Source organism: Pungitius pungitius, chromosome 20, assembly GCF_949316345.1.
Source record: "Pungitius pungitius chromosome 20, fPunPun2.1, whole genome shotgun sequence".
NCBI lineage: Eukaryota > Metazoa > Chordata > Actinopteri > Perciformes > Gasterosteidae > Pungitius > Pungitius pungitius.
This window is the reverse complement of record NC_084919.1, coordinates 11,700,860-11,718,953: the sequence shown is the minus strand read 5'-3', so window position 1 is coordinate 11,718,953 and position 18,094 is coordinate 11,700,860. Positions and strand designations below refer to the sequence as shown.

The following is an 18,094-nucleotide window of genomic DNA, read 5'->3' as shown; positions in this document are numbered from 1 at the left end:
AAGACGCCCTGAAAGGCTGCTCAGCACCTGCAGCAGGAGCTGAGAGGCCCCCCCCTGTGAATGTGGATTAACAGGCCATAACGTTTAGCAGCCCAGCCTCCAGCTCTGGGTGTGGTGGCCCTTCCGTCTGCGCCTGGTGGCTTTCCTCGGCCCGATGCCTCGTGGATCCGTCAGGGAGTTGTCGCAAACGGTGGCTCGAGTCACCATCTCGCTTCCATTTACGCAGCGACGCCATGCAGGACGGCGTCCAAAGGGCTGCTCTGTAAACTGAAGGAGCTGTGGACGAGCCAGAGGGAAAAGGAGGGCACAATTTGGAAAAAAACAGGACTTGGATCGGAATTTTAATTTATAGTTGAGTCACTCTGCCCAGCAGAGCAATGGAGCTGTGGCTTGGAAAGCTTCCCTTTTCCATCACTGTGTGGATTTCTACCCAGTCATTGTTGGCTCTAAGTCACTAACTCCCCTTTTTAGTTTTTGGAAAGTTAGTTCTCCTGTAAGACATGACGAAGCTGTTGCAGCGGTGAAAAGAGATTTTGCTTTTCAACAAACTGGCGCGGAACCAAGATGGATTTTCAAATGTGGTGATATGACTTTATTGACATTGCTTCTTGATTATATTTCTATTGAAAATGGATGTTGCATGATCCTGGAATCAGCTTTAGAAAATAATGCATGCCTTAAACCTTCTGAGACTAGATTTTTCTAACCTAAGCTCAATGTTGCAGTTCTCAAACAAACTGAAATAGGTACCAAGATGTTGACATTGTGAGAAAAGCATTTCAAGAACCTCCTGCTCCCGCCACTCTGGAGCACGTTAACCACTTTCTTATGATCAACTTATGAGCGATGGAGGAGAAAAAAGCGGGAAATGACTCAAACATGACGGAAGAGGCTGTAAAGGAGAACACACCGGACCAACGCGCCGCGAAGGATCCTCTGCCACCGAAATGTCGACACGTTTCAGCCCACTGCACCGATACAGGCTGTGGATATGTGGCGGCAGTCAGCGTGAAGCAGGGTGATGCAGAAGAAGCTAATCGGAGAGGAGGAGGAGGAGGAGGCCTAAAAAACGATCACTGTGGGGAGGATTTTGTCCCCGAGGAACCTGTGAAACGTGTGGTCATAATGGTGACTCGGACAGTGTGGTATGTTGGATCGAACACTCGGTGCTCGATTGTGTTTGACTGTCACTACGAGTTCGGTGATCGTTGGTTTGGGTCTGACGGTTGTGTTGGAATTTACCGCCAGTAAAAGTACGTTGACCATGCCCCATCCTCGTCTCCGTGAGTTTGTATCTAACAGTGATTTAGATAACCTACACGAGAACCAGACAACTATAACAGTATATATATATAGAGCATAAAGCCACAACATGGTGTCAGAAGTGGGAGTCACGGAATAATTCGAGGACGTTTTTTTTTTACGATTAGCTAAAAGAGAGAAGTGCTAGCACGAGCGAACATGGAGCAGTTCAGGCCACCACCACCGTTGATACTTACCGGGAATATGGCTGAAAATTGGAGAAGATGGGAACAACGTTTCCAGCTATACATGACCGCTTCAGGTGCGTTGGATAAGGAGGAGACGGTTAAAATAGCCATTCTACTCCATACGGTCGGCGAGGAGGCGCTAGAAGTGTATAACACGCTCACCATCGTCCCAGAAGGAGATGAAAAAACATTGGAGGATGTTCTCCGAGCCTTCACGGACTACTGCAGCCCCCGAAAGAACGTGGTTTTCGAACGCCATCAATTCTGGTCACACACGATGTCAGCAGGAATATCGGTGGACAGATTCATCACAGAGCTACGCCTGAAGAGCAAAGACTGTGAGTTTGGCAGAAATGAAGATGACATGATTAGGGATAAATTAGTGTTTAGCATAAACGATATTCGTCTGAAGGAGAGACTGTTGCGTGATAATGCGCTCACTTTGCGCGGAGCCATGGACACGTGCAGAACTGCAGAGCTCGCAAAGTCACAAATACAAGCGATGCAGACATCACTGGTTGTCCAGGACACCTCAGTAGATGCTTTAAGGAAAGCATCAGGGCAAACGTACACGGGCAGCTGGAACAAGAACAAAACCAGCAGCAAGAGGCAAGTAACAACTATCTGCCATAAATGTGGAAACAAGCACGAGCCCCGTCAGTGCCCAGCTTATGGTGCAGTGTGCCATAAATGCGGTAAGAACAACCATTTCTCTAAGGTATGTAGAGCTAGCACCGAGAAAAGCAGCAGCTACAAGACAAAGACAGTAAATACTTTGGAGAGTGAAGTTGACTCCGTATACATAGGCGCGGTTGGAAAGTACGAAAAGAAAACAGCTCACCAAGCTAAAAGCACTGCATGGCATGAAACAGCCACAGTCAGAGGCGTAGCAATCAACTTCAAGCTGGACACAGGCGCCGATGCAAATGTGCTTCCCATGCACATGTTCCAGAAGCTACCGGGTCCCATTAGGCTACGGCCCACAGAGACTGTGCTGATTGCATTTGGTGGAGACCGCCTACCCGCAGATGGTGTTGCATCTCTAGAATGCAGGACGACCAAACATAGAGCTATGCTGGACTTTCATGTGTCAAGCCGTGCTGACAAGCCGATTCTGGGTGGAGATGCATGTGAGGAGCTGCAGCTGGTGAGAAGAGTTGAGGCACTCACAGCAAGATCCCCACAACCGGGAAAAGCTCCAGCTACCAAAGTGGAGATGCTACAGAAGTATGCAGAGGTCTTCACAGGATTGGGCGAGTTCCCCGGTGTTCATCACATACACATTGACCCCAGCGTCACGCCCGTGATTCATGCATGCCGAAATGTTCCCCTCTCCATCATGGATTCACTGAGAGAGACACTCAAAGACTTACAGAACAGAAAAGTAATAGTCCCTGTCAATGAACCGACAGAATGGGTCAACAGTCTTGTTGCCACAAAGAAAAAGAACGGTGCGCTAAGGGTGTGTTTGGATCCTTGCAACCTGAATGAAGCAGTTAAGCGTCAACACTATTCCATTCCAACACCGGAAGACGTGCGCAGCAGATTAGCGGGAAAATCCATCTTCTCCATCCTGGATGAGAAGGACGGATACTGGCAGATCAAGCTAGATGAGCCATCGTCTAAGCTATGCACCTTCAATACGCCGTGGGGCCGGTTCCGCTTCCTCAGACTCCCATTCGGGATCAGGTCTGCCAGTGAAGTGTTTCAACAGAAGAATTGCGAGACCTTCGGCGACATTCCAGGTGTGTTCATCATAGCAGACGACATGATCATCGCAGCGTCATCAGAGCAGGAACATGATGACATTCTGCACAAAGTGTTGGAGAGAGCAAAGACCGCACATGTGAAATTTAACAAAGACAAGATCCAGTTCAAAATTGACACAGTAAAGTATATGGGACACATTATCACGGCAGCAGGGCAGAAGGCCGACGACACAAAGATCAAAGCAATTGTTGATATGCCAACCCCAGAAGACAAACAAAGTCTCCAACGGCTGCTGGGAATGACAAAATTCCTGGCACAGTATATCCCGAATGAAGCCTCACTTACAGCACCCCTCAGACAGCTGCTTAAGAAGGATGTAGTTTGGCAGTGGTGCCCACACCACAGCTCAGCGCTGCAGACACTGAAGTCCATCCTCACACAAGCCCCAGTGCTGAGGTACTACGACCACAAGCAGCCGCTGACTCTACAAGCTGATTCCTCAAAAGACGGACTGGGAGCTTGTCTGCTGCAGGATGGCCACCCAGTGTGCTATGCCTCACGAGCGCTCACCGACACAGAAAAGAGGTACGCGCAGATAGAGAAAGAGTTGCTGGCCATAGTGTTTGCCGCTAAGAGATTCCACCAGTATGTCTACGGAAGGCCAGTAACTGTGCAGTCGGATCACAAGCCCCTGGAGGTTATTGTGCGCAAGCCACTGAGCAAAGCACCTGCGCGGCTGCAAGGAATGCTTCTACAACTGCAGAGGTATGATCTGCACGTAACATACACACCAGGAAAGCACATGCACATTGCCGACACACTCTCACGTGCAACTGCATGCAGCGAAGGTGAAAACCTTAACGAGAACCCCTGTGATGAGAGAGTTGTGTATGCCTTGGAAGCCACTGATTCCTTGAGCGAGGAAACACTCAACCGACTGAAAAAGGCAACGGCAGCAGATAGCGTGTTACAAGCGGTGTGTGAGAAACACAGGAAAGGCTGGCCCACGAAAAAGAAAAGTGTGGACAGGAAACTACACGGCTACTGGTCTGTCAAGGACGATATAAGCATTGAGAATGACATTGTCATGGTCAGAGACAAAATCATCATACCCCAGAGCTTCAGGAGTATAATTCTGGAGAAGCTGCATCTTGCTCACCAAGGAGTGCAGCGCACAAAAGCCAAAGCAAGAAAATCCCTCTACTGGCCTGGCATGGCACGAGACATCGAGGCAATGGTGGAGAAGTGCATGCAGTGCCAGCAGCTACAGCCCAAACATCAGGCTGAGCCGCTCATACCACATCAGATTCCAGAGCTGCCATGGATGAAGGTCGGAGCCGACATCTTCGAGCTACATGGTCAGTCATATCTGTTGTTGGTTGATTACCTGACCAAATATCCTGAAGTGCTTAACCTGCCTGATAAGACAGCTTACACAGTGATCCAGAAGATGAAGTCTGTTTTTGCCAGGCACGGGATTCCTAGGGAGATAGTGAGTGATCATGTCCCATTTGCGAGTTATGAGATGAAGTCATTTGCAGCTTCATGGGAATTTAAACTCACACACTCCAGCCCAGGTTTTCCCTCTTCAAATGGAATGGCTGAGAGAGCCATAAAGACTGTGAAACATGCGCTGAAGAAGGCAAGGCAGACCGGCACCGACCCACATCTAGTGTTGCTGTCACTGAGAAACACACCGGTGACAGGACTGAAAGAGTCACCTGCACAGATGTTGATGGGAAGAGTTCTACGGAGCACACTTCCATGTTCCAGTGCTGTGCTGACACAGTCAGTCCCAATGCATCTTCACAGCAAAATACAGAACCTACAGTTCCGCCAAAAGGAACACTACGATCAGCGTGCAAAGCCCCTGCCAGTGTTGACCTCAGGAGACACCGTACACATGCACACACGGCGTGGCTGGGAGCCTGCTGTTGTCGTCCGACAACGAGATGAACCACGCTCCTACACTGTGCTGACGCCGGCAGGTAGAACGCAAAGGAGAAACCGGCGACATCTGAGGAAGATACACCCGAGTCTGTTCATAGACACTGATCGCGATGAACAGCTGGACTCAGAGGTGCAACCCTCTCAAGCGCCTGCGTCAGTGGACTCACCACCACATGACCTGCCACCACACAACCCTCCTCCTGTGACTACGAGTAGTCCACCCACATGCTACACAAGGAGTGGCAGAGCGGTCAGACGCCCTGCCAGATTCAATGACTGATTTCTCATTCTAATGTGTTAAAAAAAAAAAAAAAAAAAAAAAAGAGAATGAGGAACGTTCAGGCTGAAATGTTTCAGTAGTGTTTAATGTTCTAAATGTTTGAATGTTTCTCCAGAATCCTCAGCAGGAAAGTGGTTTGTAATGTTTAACGAATTGGAAATATGTTATTAACCTTTTGAAGTATGCAAGTAGAAAAGACTTGTTTAATGTCCATGCCATAGCGTTAATGACGAGCAGAGAGTTAACTGTTCAGGTAACTGATACGTATACCACCTCTCAGTCGGAAAAGAGGGATGTGGTATGTTGGATCGAACACTCGGTGCTCGATTGTGTTTGACTGTCACTACGAGTTCGGTGATCGTTGGTTTGGGTCTGACGGTTGTGTTGGAATTTACCGCCAGTAAAAGTACGTTGACCATGCCCCATCCTCGTCTCCGTGAGTTTGTATCTAACAGTGATTTAGATAACCTACACGAGAACCAGACAACTATAACAGTATATATATATAGAGCATAAAGCCACAACAGACAGGGCCTGCCGCTGAGGAAGAGGTTGAGCCCACAGTAGTGCCGTCCTCGGAGCAAACCGGTGGAACTTCCTGCTTTGAAAAGACTGCAGAAGAGGAGAGCGCGGGGGCAGAGGAGGACAGCGAAGAAGAACGAGAGAAAAGAGATTCATCTCCAGATTTTTCCGCCCAACTTCACCATCTTCCCGACACGGAGGATTCCTCATCAAACATTTTCAGAACATCTGCAGCCAATAACCCTCCGAATGGATCCACCTGCGCCGCAGCCACTGTCTCCCCGAGCTCCCCCGCTGACAAGCAGGTCCAGATGCCGCCGCTCTTCAGCGGCCTGAGGGTCCTCCGGAAGGGGGTGGTCGGGCCCGAGCACGACACCGTGGCCCAGATCAAACCTCCATCTCATGGAACAACAGGGGACACTTCCCCCGAGAAGGAGGCGGAAGCTGAAGGTCAGGCGAGCTTGCTGGACCAGATCTCCCAATTGCTGAACAGGGAAAAGAGAGGGGACGACAAGGAGGACATGATGGAAACGGAGGCTGAGGGGCATCAGGAGGAGATGGAGGAGAACCACGTTGGAGAAAGTCACGAGGGGGAGAAGAAGCTTGAAACCGGGGAGGGTGCTGGGGCTTCATTTGAGTCTACGAAACTCTCCGTTTCCAGTGCAGAAGCTGCGTTTGATGCATTCAAAGCTTTCTTTACCCCAAAGCCTTTGAAGAAGGACCCAACTCAGAAGGTGGACCTGGATGCAGTGAGGAGGAAGATAAGAGCAGACAAAGATAAGCTAAGAGCACTTTTTGAGAAAACCTCCAACAAGACTCCCGAGAAGAAAGAACCACCCGATGGCAAAGTAGGAGCTGTGTGTAATTAAAGCATCATTAGCTTTACCTGGTCCTGGGCGGGAAGAAGCTCTATTTGTGATCGATTGTTGTAAAGCTGTTTGTCAAACTCTTTTCCTCCCACCCTCCCAGTCAGAAGCATTTACCCCAGAGGGAGAGGAAAGAACTCCCGGTCGCCTACAAGCCGTCTGGCCGCCACTTAAAGAGGAAAAAGTTGGGCTGAAATACACAGAAGCAGGTACTCACACATAATACACGTGTATTTGTTTGGTCATAATAAGGTTGGCTTTTGTCTTTGTTTGGGAACACACAGACTTCCTGATTTTTCTTTTCCTCTATCCTCGTTCAAATCCAACATCTCCTTTGGCTACACTGAGCTGAGCCTGCACAATTGATGAAGGTGACACAATGTGCATGTAAATGAGCAACAGATGAACAACTATATAGTCCTTTATTGGCCTATAGTTTTCTTCTCAAACTAATTAAATGTACAGCATGTCAGGTCAGTTGGATCAAAAATGTTAGACCTCACATCATTTAGGGTGAGCGAGAGTGAATGTTTTGAAGCGTGGAAGGCCCCTAAGTGGGAGGTAATCTCTCATTTTTTGCCAAACAGACATGTGATCATTTACCAATCTCACACAAATTTGGATCAGTCATGAAGTACCAAAGTTTATCTTTGCACCTGTTGAAGAGTGTCTGGGATCATCACAATGGTGACAAATAGCAGAAACGCCTGCTAAAACACATCTGAATAAATAAAAGGATCACATCACCAGCATGTGTAATCTGAATTGAAATCCACAACAATTAAAATCCATTCATTATCTTAAACTGAATATTCATGTCACAGCTGAGCCCACTGAGGACAGAGAAGGAGCTGTGGAGGGAGGGGGAATGTTTGCTTTGTGATATCATGAGATGGAGGTGATATCAAGCTCCACTGCTTTAGTAAACACAACTCCACCCTGTGAGCGTCCACAGTGAAACCAGCACGTATGTGAAGGGATTGAATGGGCTGCACACGAGGTCTCACACAGAGCTTTAAAGCAAATCAAATCAAGCAAATCAATTACTTCACAACTTTGTTAGAAAACCACGATGGAAACAGCAATCCGGAATCTTTTGCACAAGACTCTTTGCGTTTTTTTTAAATGGTCTAATGTGCATCACACTAATCTGACGGTAAAATGAGAATGAGAATGAGAATGAGTAAAGTGAGAATAATCTCACTTTACTTGATAAATGTCCACCTAATTTATCATATTGTTGTTTGAGCAGGGATAAAACTGTTTGCTTCTTGCGTACACACCCACCACCCTGCAAAGTGTGTTCAAGGTGCCCACATGCCGCGTGTCTAATGCTCATTTTTACCTGCGAAGCTCTACCGCCACCACCGGGTCAAGTTCTGTATTGCTGTTTAATTTGTTCGTCCTCAGCTTGTCCCCAACTACACATCAATGTAGCCATTATGATAAAGAAATCAGTCTGTGATAATATGCACCTGTTTATATGAACACAAAGAGGCTGTAAACTGTTCTTGTGTTGTGTTTCCTCTCAGAGCACCAGGCTTCTCTCCTGCACCTGAAGAGAGAATGCAAAGAGGAGCTGGAGAAGCTACAGGTCCTACTTTTGTCGTCTAACTTAGTGATCATTTTGTAAAACGTTGAACAGTTCCTTCAAGAAAAACAGGATCTTTATCATCATCGCCAAATGAGTCTAACCAGCCCCAGCTTGTAACTGCCAGGCCTTTATTATCATTACATGTGTTGCAGATGGAGCCTGTTAAAATATTCATATTACTGTGTTATTTATTTAAAAAACGGATGCTTAATCCTGTGTGTTGACTCTTGTCATTTTGCAGGAGGACTTAGGTCTGGAACTCTCCAGACTGAGGGTGGAGAACGAGGACAACGTCTCCCGTCTGGCGGAGCTGCGGGCCCAACTCTCCCGGGTCGGCACGCTCCGCCGCGGGGAACTCAAAGACGTCGCAGTGTCAACTGCAGACGACTTTTTACACAAATCCTTCCGCACGGTTTGCATCCAGACCGACCGGGAGACATTTGTTAGGTCTCCCGAGGGCGGAGGAGACTCGGGGAGGGTCTCCGCCGGCACTCAGCAGCAGAAGCTGACCCCCAAAAAGCTGGATCTGGTTTCTGTCGGCCTCAGCCTGGCCAGTCAGAGGGAAGAAACCTCCTCCTCAACACATGAAGCTCCATCCCAAACTCGTCCTCCACCTGCAGTCACGTTGCCTCTTTTAGAACAACTTCCTGCTCCTTCTCTGGCCACCAAAACAGACAATCTGTCTCCTCCTCCTCCTCCTCCTCCACCTCCTCTTCTGCCATGTTTGCCTCCACCCTTAAACCACATGCAGCTGTCAAATGGCCCTCCACCACCTCCACCACCACCCCCTCCACCATCCATGCCAGGCTTTGCTCCCCCGCCACCTCCTCCTCTGGTTGGAGGTCTTATTGTTGAAAAACCTCCCAGGAAACCGACAGTGGAGCCTTCCCAACCCATGAAGCCTCTTTACTGGAACAGAATCCAGATCCAGGACACCAAGTAGGTTCACCGTGAAGAAGAAAATACACGAGATGATCCTAATCCAACATTGATCTGACATTCAAGTAAAACATATTGTCTGTGACAGTAGAAATCAATCAAATGATCAATCTAAATGTCAACATTTCTGAAAGGGCCTAAAACGTCATATAGTCACGCTTCTCCTGAATGGTTTTAGATCAATTAAACAAACAAAATTATTTTGATTTTGCAGTAATATCAATGAGAATGAAGTGGAACACGTGTATTTATATGTTCTATTCAAATACTATTCCATACATAAGGGATTATGAAATCAACTATTAAATTAAACAATACAGTAAAAATATTATTATCTCGAAATACACTTTTTAAAAAGGACAATTTGGATGCCTTGAAACCGAGGATGATGAAACAATACGCCTCTCTCATTTAGGAACAAGACAATGTGGAATATGTTAGAGGAACCAAATATAATAAACCCCAGCGAGTTTGAGAATCTCTTCGCCAAAGCCAGCACACCGACCACGAAGAAGCCGCTGTCAGAGGCTTACCAGAAGAAGGCCAAAGACAGGAAGGTAACATTTCATATTAGCTGGAATCATGAGAAAGCCCGGTTAGTTATGTTGAATTATTTGCTTTATGTTGCATGTCCACCAGAGGGTACCATCCAGTCTTCAGATGCACGCTCATTAAAAATGTGCATCAGAAATCAAGACACAATTATGACACTTTTGGACAAAAAAAGAATCCACCAATGTTTGCAACTTTTTCTTTGCAATAAACTCATGACTCACTATTGTGGTAAAGGGCTCATGGTAAGCGTGTGTGTCTGCGTGTGTCCTCAGATCATCAAGCTGCTGGACAGTAAGCGCTCTCAGGCCGTGGGCATACTCATATCGAGCCTGCACCTGGAGATGAAGGACATACAACAAGGTGAGTGACGGAGACATTTCACTTGTCAGTCATGTTGCTAGGAAACAGTTTGGGTCAAAGTTGGTTTCTTGTCGCCTGCTGATATTAGCAATAAAAAATTCATATGAGATAAATATGAACATGAAAAATACGTCCAAGTCTAAAAAGAGTTTTATTTTGGAAAAAAAGAAAATGTGCTGCTTCTTTTATTAGAAGTTATTATATTCTATTCTGTATATTACACATAATATAATATTTTCTATAGCCCTTTGTGACATTTGTCACAGCCATATCAATTTATCAACCAAATACTCCAAAAACTTGCTTCAGAATTATCTCTAGTATCATATATAAATATATGTAAACAAAGCTCGTTAACATAAGAACTATATTGTTTTAACTCTTTTTTTCTAGATTGCTTGTCTAACCCGGGAAAATAAAGAGTAAATGAACCTTTTGCTTTACTCTGAAAAAGAGTTGTTGGTGGATAAAAAGTAGGACGAAGGCCTGACGCACTCATCACAAACTCCTGTAACAAACAACGCGGCGTAATGCTTAATCCCGTTCCCCCTTGCAGCCGTACTGGCAGTGGACCACTCCGTAGTGGACCTGGAGACTGTGGAAGCGCTGTATGAAAACGTAGGTGTCACCGCAGCACGCTAGAAATACAACACACTGCACGCTTTGCAAGGGCAATCGTCCAATTTGGAACCCATGGATCGGTGTTTTGTGGTCGATCCGTCAGAGAGCGCAGCCGGAGGAACTGGAGAGAATCAAGAAACACTACGAGACGTCAGAAGAAGAGGAAGTTAAACTGCTGGACAAACCCGAGCAGTAAGTACTCCACCTGTAACAGCTTTGTGTTGGTGTGGCGTGTAAGCTGACCAGACCAACCTACTTCATGCTCCCTCTGTCCTCTCTCTGTTGATGCGATGGTGCTCAAGGTTCCTTTATGAGCTGTCTCAGATCCCTGACTTTGAGGGCAGAGCTCACTGCATCATCTTCCAGTCAGCCTTCGTCGATGGGATCGCGCTGATCCAAACAAAGCTCAACACGGTCTCCTCTGTTTGCAAGGTAGGAGGAAAAGCACCTGCTGCACATGATCTCTCTTCTCTTGACATATCAAGTTACAAGTTACTCTTCCAGATGTGTTAATATCCTAACAGATATTAGAGCTGCCTGTGGGTTTAACATGCATTTCAGGGATCATTTCCGTATGCATGTCTGACTCCCACTGGTTCAATGATGACATGTATTTATCCATCCTTTTGATTCTTTATTAAATCAGAAACGTCCCGTTGAGATAGAATTACTCTGATGTATTCAAGAAGTAAACGTTTTTACAGAGTACAGAATTTACAGAATGGGTAAAAGTACTCCTTGCAGCTCATTTCAAACTGGCTTGTCTGAAAGGAAGCGGCCGTTTTTGGGGACATTCAGTTAAAATACATCCACATGGCCTAACATAAAAGGTTTTGAGCGTGGAACAGATTCCACGTGGCGGTGTGGTTGATCCTGGGAGTGTTCTTCTGTGATAAGGCTCTGCTGGAGAGCGACGGTGTGATGGATGTGATGGGGCTGGTGTTGGCTCTGGGGAACCACATGAACGGAGGCAACAGGACCAGAGGTCAGGCAGACGGCTTTGGTCTGGACATTCTGCCTAAACTGAAGGATGTCAAGAGCAGAGTAAGGCCTTGAAATAATACTCACGTGAAGAAAAGTGAATTCAGCCTAGTTCAATTTTCACAGACAAAGGAGCATTTTACTGCAACATATTTGATTGATGTCTTTCACTTTTCATTAAAACAATGAATTTCAATTATTTTTCTATGTAAAATAAAATTAATATGAACAAAAAAGATGCTTAGTATTTATTGATTTGAGGGTTGCAGTATGTAGCCTGGCAGGCCAAACTCTTTGTGCAGAAGTGCATGACGCATATTCTGCTGCTTTTTATGAGCATCGCTACAAACTAATGAGGATAATGAGTTCTTCAACATATTTATCTACTCACAAACCTGTCTGAGTGATCTGTAAGAGAGTAAAACTGTTCATGCAACATTTTTTGTGACTCCTCTCTTGTTTTTCTTCTCAGGACAATCGTATCAGCCTGGTGGACTATGTAGTGTCGTACTACCTGCACAACGTGGACAAGGCATTTGCTCAAACATAATTACTCCTAACTGTTTGTTGAGTCAGACGAAACGCTACATTTTTAAAATTCTTGTTGTTACTGCGCTTTTCTTTTTATTGTATTTAACCAGAACGCCGGCACAGACAACAGTATGTTCCCACTTCCTGAACCTCAAGAAGTCTTCCTGGCTGCACAGGTCAAGTTTGATGACCTCAACAGAGACCTGAGACAGCTTGGACGCGCTCTGACAAGTATGTGATTTCACTGCTGCAACCTACGGTGTGTTTATTCTCAGCTCCAAAAGAGGACCCTGTTGGTTGATAATAAGTCAGCCTCCACGCGACTGGCTGCCCGGAATAATCTCGCCTTGTGGTTATTTTGTTGTGTACTTTTCTTTTGAAAACCTCATCGAGGCTGTGTAACTTTATCACTCTGTTTTTCGAGAAGTTCCCACAGACTGAACCCCCGGCCCTTGTCTGGCATCGCTTTTGTCAGAACGCCCCCCCCCACCACACACACAACTCAACACCATGCCTTTCAGATCACGGGCCCCAGCCATTGAGTAACTGTTTATAAACCAGGGCTGCTTCTTTTACCAAACTTGAATCAGAACAAAAGATTTCCTCCCCGTCTTCCTTATCCTCCTCGCCCCGTTCTCCTCTTTCTCTCTCTGAGAGTGGCCACATGACGCCACTCAGCAATGCCGGCCAGTCACAGTACAGTCACGCTGAGGACAATGCGCGCGCCTGCGAGCGAGTGCATTGTTGTATCCCCGTGTATACGCGCGTTTTTCCGCCTGCACTTCACTGTGCGTGTATTCAGAGACTAGCGGGAGTCTTGCTGCTGATACAGGCCCTGGCGCCTTCCAGATCCAGCTTCTAATCCTCCTGCCAATCAGATCTCCCATCGCTTCGCCTTTGTGCCACTGTCGCCACGCAGCGTCCCACTTATGTAATCTCCAGACCGCTAGTATCCGCAGCATCTGTGCACGGGCCCCTGCACGGGCCCCTGCCCGGGACGCTAGCATCGGCCCCGTCACCTGGGCTCTGGTGTGGGCCCTAGATGCCTTTGTTTAGCTCTCAACGCGGCTCTGTCTTATCGGCCCCGTCTGCCCAAACCGCCGTGCAATCTGGATCGCCCGCCCGCGGGGCTCCGTTTGTTCTGCCCGTTTGAACCGTCTTCCTCCCTGGTTTCTGTCACTCTTCACTCGCCCTGTGTTTTCTGGTTGCTTGGTTTCGACGAGGTCACCCTGTGATCAATGATGGAGAAAATGAAAATGAGCTTATTCACTATAAACGGTTTGAAATACATCCAAATGACATTTTCTCAATGGGCTACACGTGTACATGCAGATTTGGTTTCATTTGTCATAGGCTCTGAGGTGTTGTCTTGCTACAGAAATCCAATGGTAGAGTGCAGTATGTGTGCAGAGTGGAGTGCATTCTCCTTACGGTAACGTGGAAGCGTTGGCTTGTCCGTTGATTGGTCCAACACTTTGTTTTGGGGCAACTTGCATCATGAATTTTCATGAAATGTTGTCCAGACCTTCGTGGTCTCCATTGATCCTACGAACTTTGCTGACATGTGATGTTGGTGTGAAATTCGAACCACGCGTTCAAATTCCCCTCCGGATGTGTCGCTAACTTTGTGATCCCTTAATTTTTCCCATAGCTTTACGGCGTCGGAGCAACAATTGAATTTATTTAGGTTTTAACTCAGCCTCAGTTGTACATTGGAATTAGAGCTGATTGGCAGAAAATAAAACCAGTCTCACATGTGAAAGTACCACACCACTCGTCTGCAGACTAAGTTTATGTGAAGGTCTTTGACCCTCTTCGTTCTGAAATAAGCAAACTTCTGCTGAACCCAAAAGGCAGACAAAAGAAAGAAAGGAGAGAGAGGGAGAGAGATACCCGCCTCCACAGTTTACATAAATTCCAAATGAAAACAGTATTCTTTTGTCATCTTATCTGGGAGATGTTGATCGAGCGTCGGGGGGCGTGTGTGTGTGTGTGTGTGTGTGTGTGTGTGTGTGTGGGGGGGGGGGGGTGCTCGGCTCCCTTTGCAGCCTCTATTATGACTGGCTCTGCAGACTGGCTCCTCTGATCCACTGATTGGACGCAGATCAACACGGAGCCACAGACTGACAGAAGCAGAGGGAGGGGGGGGGGGGGGAGAGAGAGGGAGAGAGAGAGAGAGAGAGAGAGAGAGAGAGAGAGAGAGAGAGAGAGAGAGAGAGAGAGAGAGAGAGAGAGAGAGTTTGCAGTCGCCATCTCTGGGTGAATCTAAACAAGCGATATCTGCTGCAAAGAGGAAGCTGTGTTGATAACCTCCTACCTCTTCACAGGTGGAGCCGGTTTTAACCAGATCACTCTCTGTTGCCAAAAATATAATGTGCATAAGTAGTCTTTGTAATAAACTTAAATTAGTCAAAATAAATTACTACACTTAAAGCCTTCATTAGATAAAAATGGCTAGGCACAGAAACTTTGTTTACTGTGATTGATGCATTTCATTAAAGTTTGCAGAACAAGATCAAACTAAATGGATTAAATTCAATTTACAGTAGTAGTCACAACAGGCTGGATGAAGGAACGCAAGAAACGCAAAAAACTTAAATGCATCTTTTTCCGAATCACAAACTTTGATTCTGCTTTACTTTGTTCACCGTGAAGTGTGCTGTGACCCAGTCAATCAGATTGGATTTTTACACTCGCCTGGCTCCAAGTGTTCAAACAACGCTGTTTAGGCTTTAAAAAGGAGGACAACTTGTGACAATGACGGTTGAAAAATGACTAAAAGCGATCGTAGCAACTTAAAGTCGTGAGACAAAAAAAAACAACTTGGTGTGCAAAGTGCTTTTATAAATCAATAAAAGTAAATAAAGACACATAATTACTTATCTCTGGAACTTTCTGATGAGGAAAAGTGAACAGAACAGCGAAAATGAGGAAGGATGATGTCCGAAGATAACTGGAACAGTACTGAAATACAATGGATGCAATGATTCATCTTTCCTCCTCAGCTACACCTTTTCTTAATAAACAACATTTCTGAAACATGAAAAAAAGACTTTTTCTGATCTGTTCTTTTGTTTCCTTTTTTACACTCAGGATGTGAGAAAGATGTGCAGAAGGTTTGCTCCGTTTCCCTTGAAGAACACCTGCAGCCGTTTAAGGGAAAGATGGAGGCTTTTGTTCTCAGCGGTGAGGAAATACAATCTGATATCGTTCAGTTGGTGATACTTTCAAAAATACAGACATGTGTCAAAAAGGACAAATGTATAGACCGCCATAAATGTTCTCTGTTACACAAGGGAGATTTCTTTCTAAATTAGTAAAGAAAAAATACACATTCAAGACCTCTGAAATCATTTTAATGCTCACATTTGATATTGTACAGTACTGAAGAACCCTAACTGTCTAATGCAATGTAAATTCCCCCTAAAATGAACACCAGGGAACAAGCCCCCCTTCACTTTACCTCTGTTGATGCATCATTTAAAGTATGCTATTGTCTTTAAACAGTCGGTTAAATCTTGATGGATGGATGGAGGGTAAAGGCTAGACACTGAGATAGGGATCAGACACATTTGGCAACAACTGAGAGACACACACTGGGAAATATTTATCCGACCGACCGATGTCGTGCGTTAGAGCACTTCCTGTTCCCAGTATTTGAAGTGGCACAGATGTGTCGTGGTGTTAAATGTCTTCTTTTGACTATCACCACCATTTCTGCGTGCGATGCAAAGTGACACATCAAAGCGCGCGGACTCATGTTGGAGCTTTTGTTTCCAGAGTCACATGCGTTTCATTTCGGGTCTGCAGTGCGTCCAGAGAGCATTCAAGCCTTCGCTCTTTTTGACCTTATGGTTAAGTTGACTTAAAACCGTGTACTGTGTTTCACCCCGTATCAGTCTTTCTGGACACTCAATATCCCATAATAGCAGAGGGAAAACAGGACATTCTGTTCTGGGCACCATGATCTTGTCTCTGAGCTCTGCGGGAGGCTGATTCCGCCTCTTGATTTGGTCTTTTCTCTGCTTTGCATTGTGCGCCGTGAGATATTTTACTTTTACAGGTGTGTGCCTTTCAAAATAATGTCCAATTAGTTTAATTTTTCATAGGTGGATTCCAATCAAGGTGTAGACACCTGAGCTAATTTGAGACTGAAATATAAAATGGATGATTTCAGTGTTTTACTGTAATACATTTGTGAAATTCCTTATATAAACGTTGTTGTATTGCAGGATTGATGAGATTGAAGGGGTGTTGTAGCACACTGCAAGCTAAACAAATGTAAAAACAAGAAGGGTTACAAATATGTTTCTGGATACACTGTAAAATAATTTGAGTCCAATGCTCTTGTGTGCATCTTTAAGGACATAATTTGTGCTATTTTTCCTCTAAACCTTTTTTCAAAGTAGGTGTGATTCAACACTTTAAGATAAAGATACGTTGGTCTAAATTGCAGCAAAATAGTTCAAATGATCTCCTTTGCTTCCAAATCAAAGAAAGTGGTCTCAACCCCCTTTGACAGGTTCACCATGATGCTAGAGAATATTTATTGTATTTCTAGTATCCATTATAAAGTACTTTCATCAAGGATTCTGTTTTTAAAGTCATTTTTGGATCTGTTTGCAGCACAAAAGGAACACGCAGAAGCTTCGCATCAGTTGATGACGGTACAAAACAGGTTGGAGGATTTGAACACTATGGGCTTGTGTTGTGTGCATCATACGGGCCTTTAATCATTTGGTGATGTTGTTCAGTTTCAAGCAGCGGGAATTCACCAAAAGGCTTAGTGGCCACCTTCTGACCCTATGACTGTTTGGAGCGGATTCTGCATTAGTGTGTCGATGGGGGGATTTTTTTTTTTTTAAAGAAAGTTGTGTGACTGAATATAAAAAAAGTAAATTTCTGTTTTCAAAAATATTTGTATTTGTGTAATTGGCCAACGACCTTCTGTAACACTCAAGTATAAACACAATGAACACCTGCAATCTGGGTTTATTGTCCTTTTCATCCTTTCTTCTTCTAGTTTTCAGGACTTGGTTCTGTTCTTTGGACTGAAGCCCAAGACAGGAGAGCATGAGGTGACCACCGGTCATCTCTTCATGCTCTGGTTTGAGTTTTGTGCAGACTTTAAGACCAGGTGGAAGAGGGAGAACAAGAACATCTCTACGGAGAGGTATCAGATCGCTTACTTGTTTTATTTATTTTCTGTAAATGACATCAGTCTTAAACGATTAAACCAATGAAGTTGACGTGTTATTTTTGCAGATTAAAAGAGGCTCAGCTGTCAGTGAAGAGGATCACATCAGAGAAGAAGGTGGAGACCAGAAAGATCAACCCCAACAGCTTAGTAAGATGGACTCGATTTAGGACACAAAATAAATATTCCTCAAAGCAGATGAATACACATTACTCACATCACATATGCCCTTACTAAATGAGGCTCTAACTATGTTTTGCTCTCAACAGAAAGACAGAATTCGTCAGAAAGAAGCAAACATGTTCTCAACATAAGAGTCTGGAGAGAGACTGTCTAAAATGCTATTTTAATAGAAAATCATTGTTTCTTTTACCAGACAATAAAATATTGTCATCATTTACAGATTTTTGTTTTGTTTTAAAATTCGCTCCTTAAAATGTGCTGAGATTTTAAAGATAAAAAAAATCAATAAATGTGTAATATTTAGAAATCACTGTT

General features: G+C 45.2%; 1 protein-coding gene across 1 annotated transcript; it reads left to right on the top strand.

The window, feature by feature from the left end:
- Nucleotides 1-1,253: 1,253 nt before the first annotated feature.
- fmn1 (formin 1) lies at nt 1,254-18,039 on the top strand. The gene is made up of 18 exons (XM_062559796.1): nt 1,254-5,421; nt 5,940-6,800; nt 6,922-7,027; nt 8,351-8,412; nt 8,654-9,351; nt 9,767-9,908; nt 10,179-10,266; nt 10,823-10,884; nt 10,991-11,079; nt 11,190-11,319; nt 11,785-11,931; nt 12,341-12,400; nt 12,510-12,630; nt 15,493-15,585; nt 17,026-17,077; nt 17,423-17,572; nt 17,665-17,746; nt 17,866-18,039. The coding sequence occupies exons 1-18, from the start codon at nt 1,462-1,464 to the stop codon at nt 17,908-17,910; spliced, it is 6,948 nt and encodes a 2,315-aa protein (XP_062415780.1). The 5' UTR covers nt 1,254-1,461; the 3' UTR covers nt 17,911-18,039.
- The last annotated feature ends 55 nt before the right edge of the window (nt 18,040-18,094 follow it).

Excerpts from the sequence above, each read along its gene's own strand:
- fmn1 (XM_062559796.1), top strand. The coding sequence starts at position 1,462 with ATGGAGCAGTTCAGGCCACCACCACCGTTGATACTTACCGGGAATATG. Across the intron at positions 10,885-10,990 it reads TGGAAGCGCTGTATGAAAAC|AGAGCGCAGCCGGAGGAACT; the intron begins GTAGGTGTCACC and ends TCGATCCGTCAG. Across the intron at positions 11,320-11,784 it reads CGGTCTCCTCTGTTTGCAAG|GCTCTGCTGGAGAGCGACGG; the intron begins GTAGGAGGAAAA and ends TTCTGTGATAAG.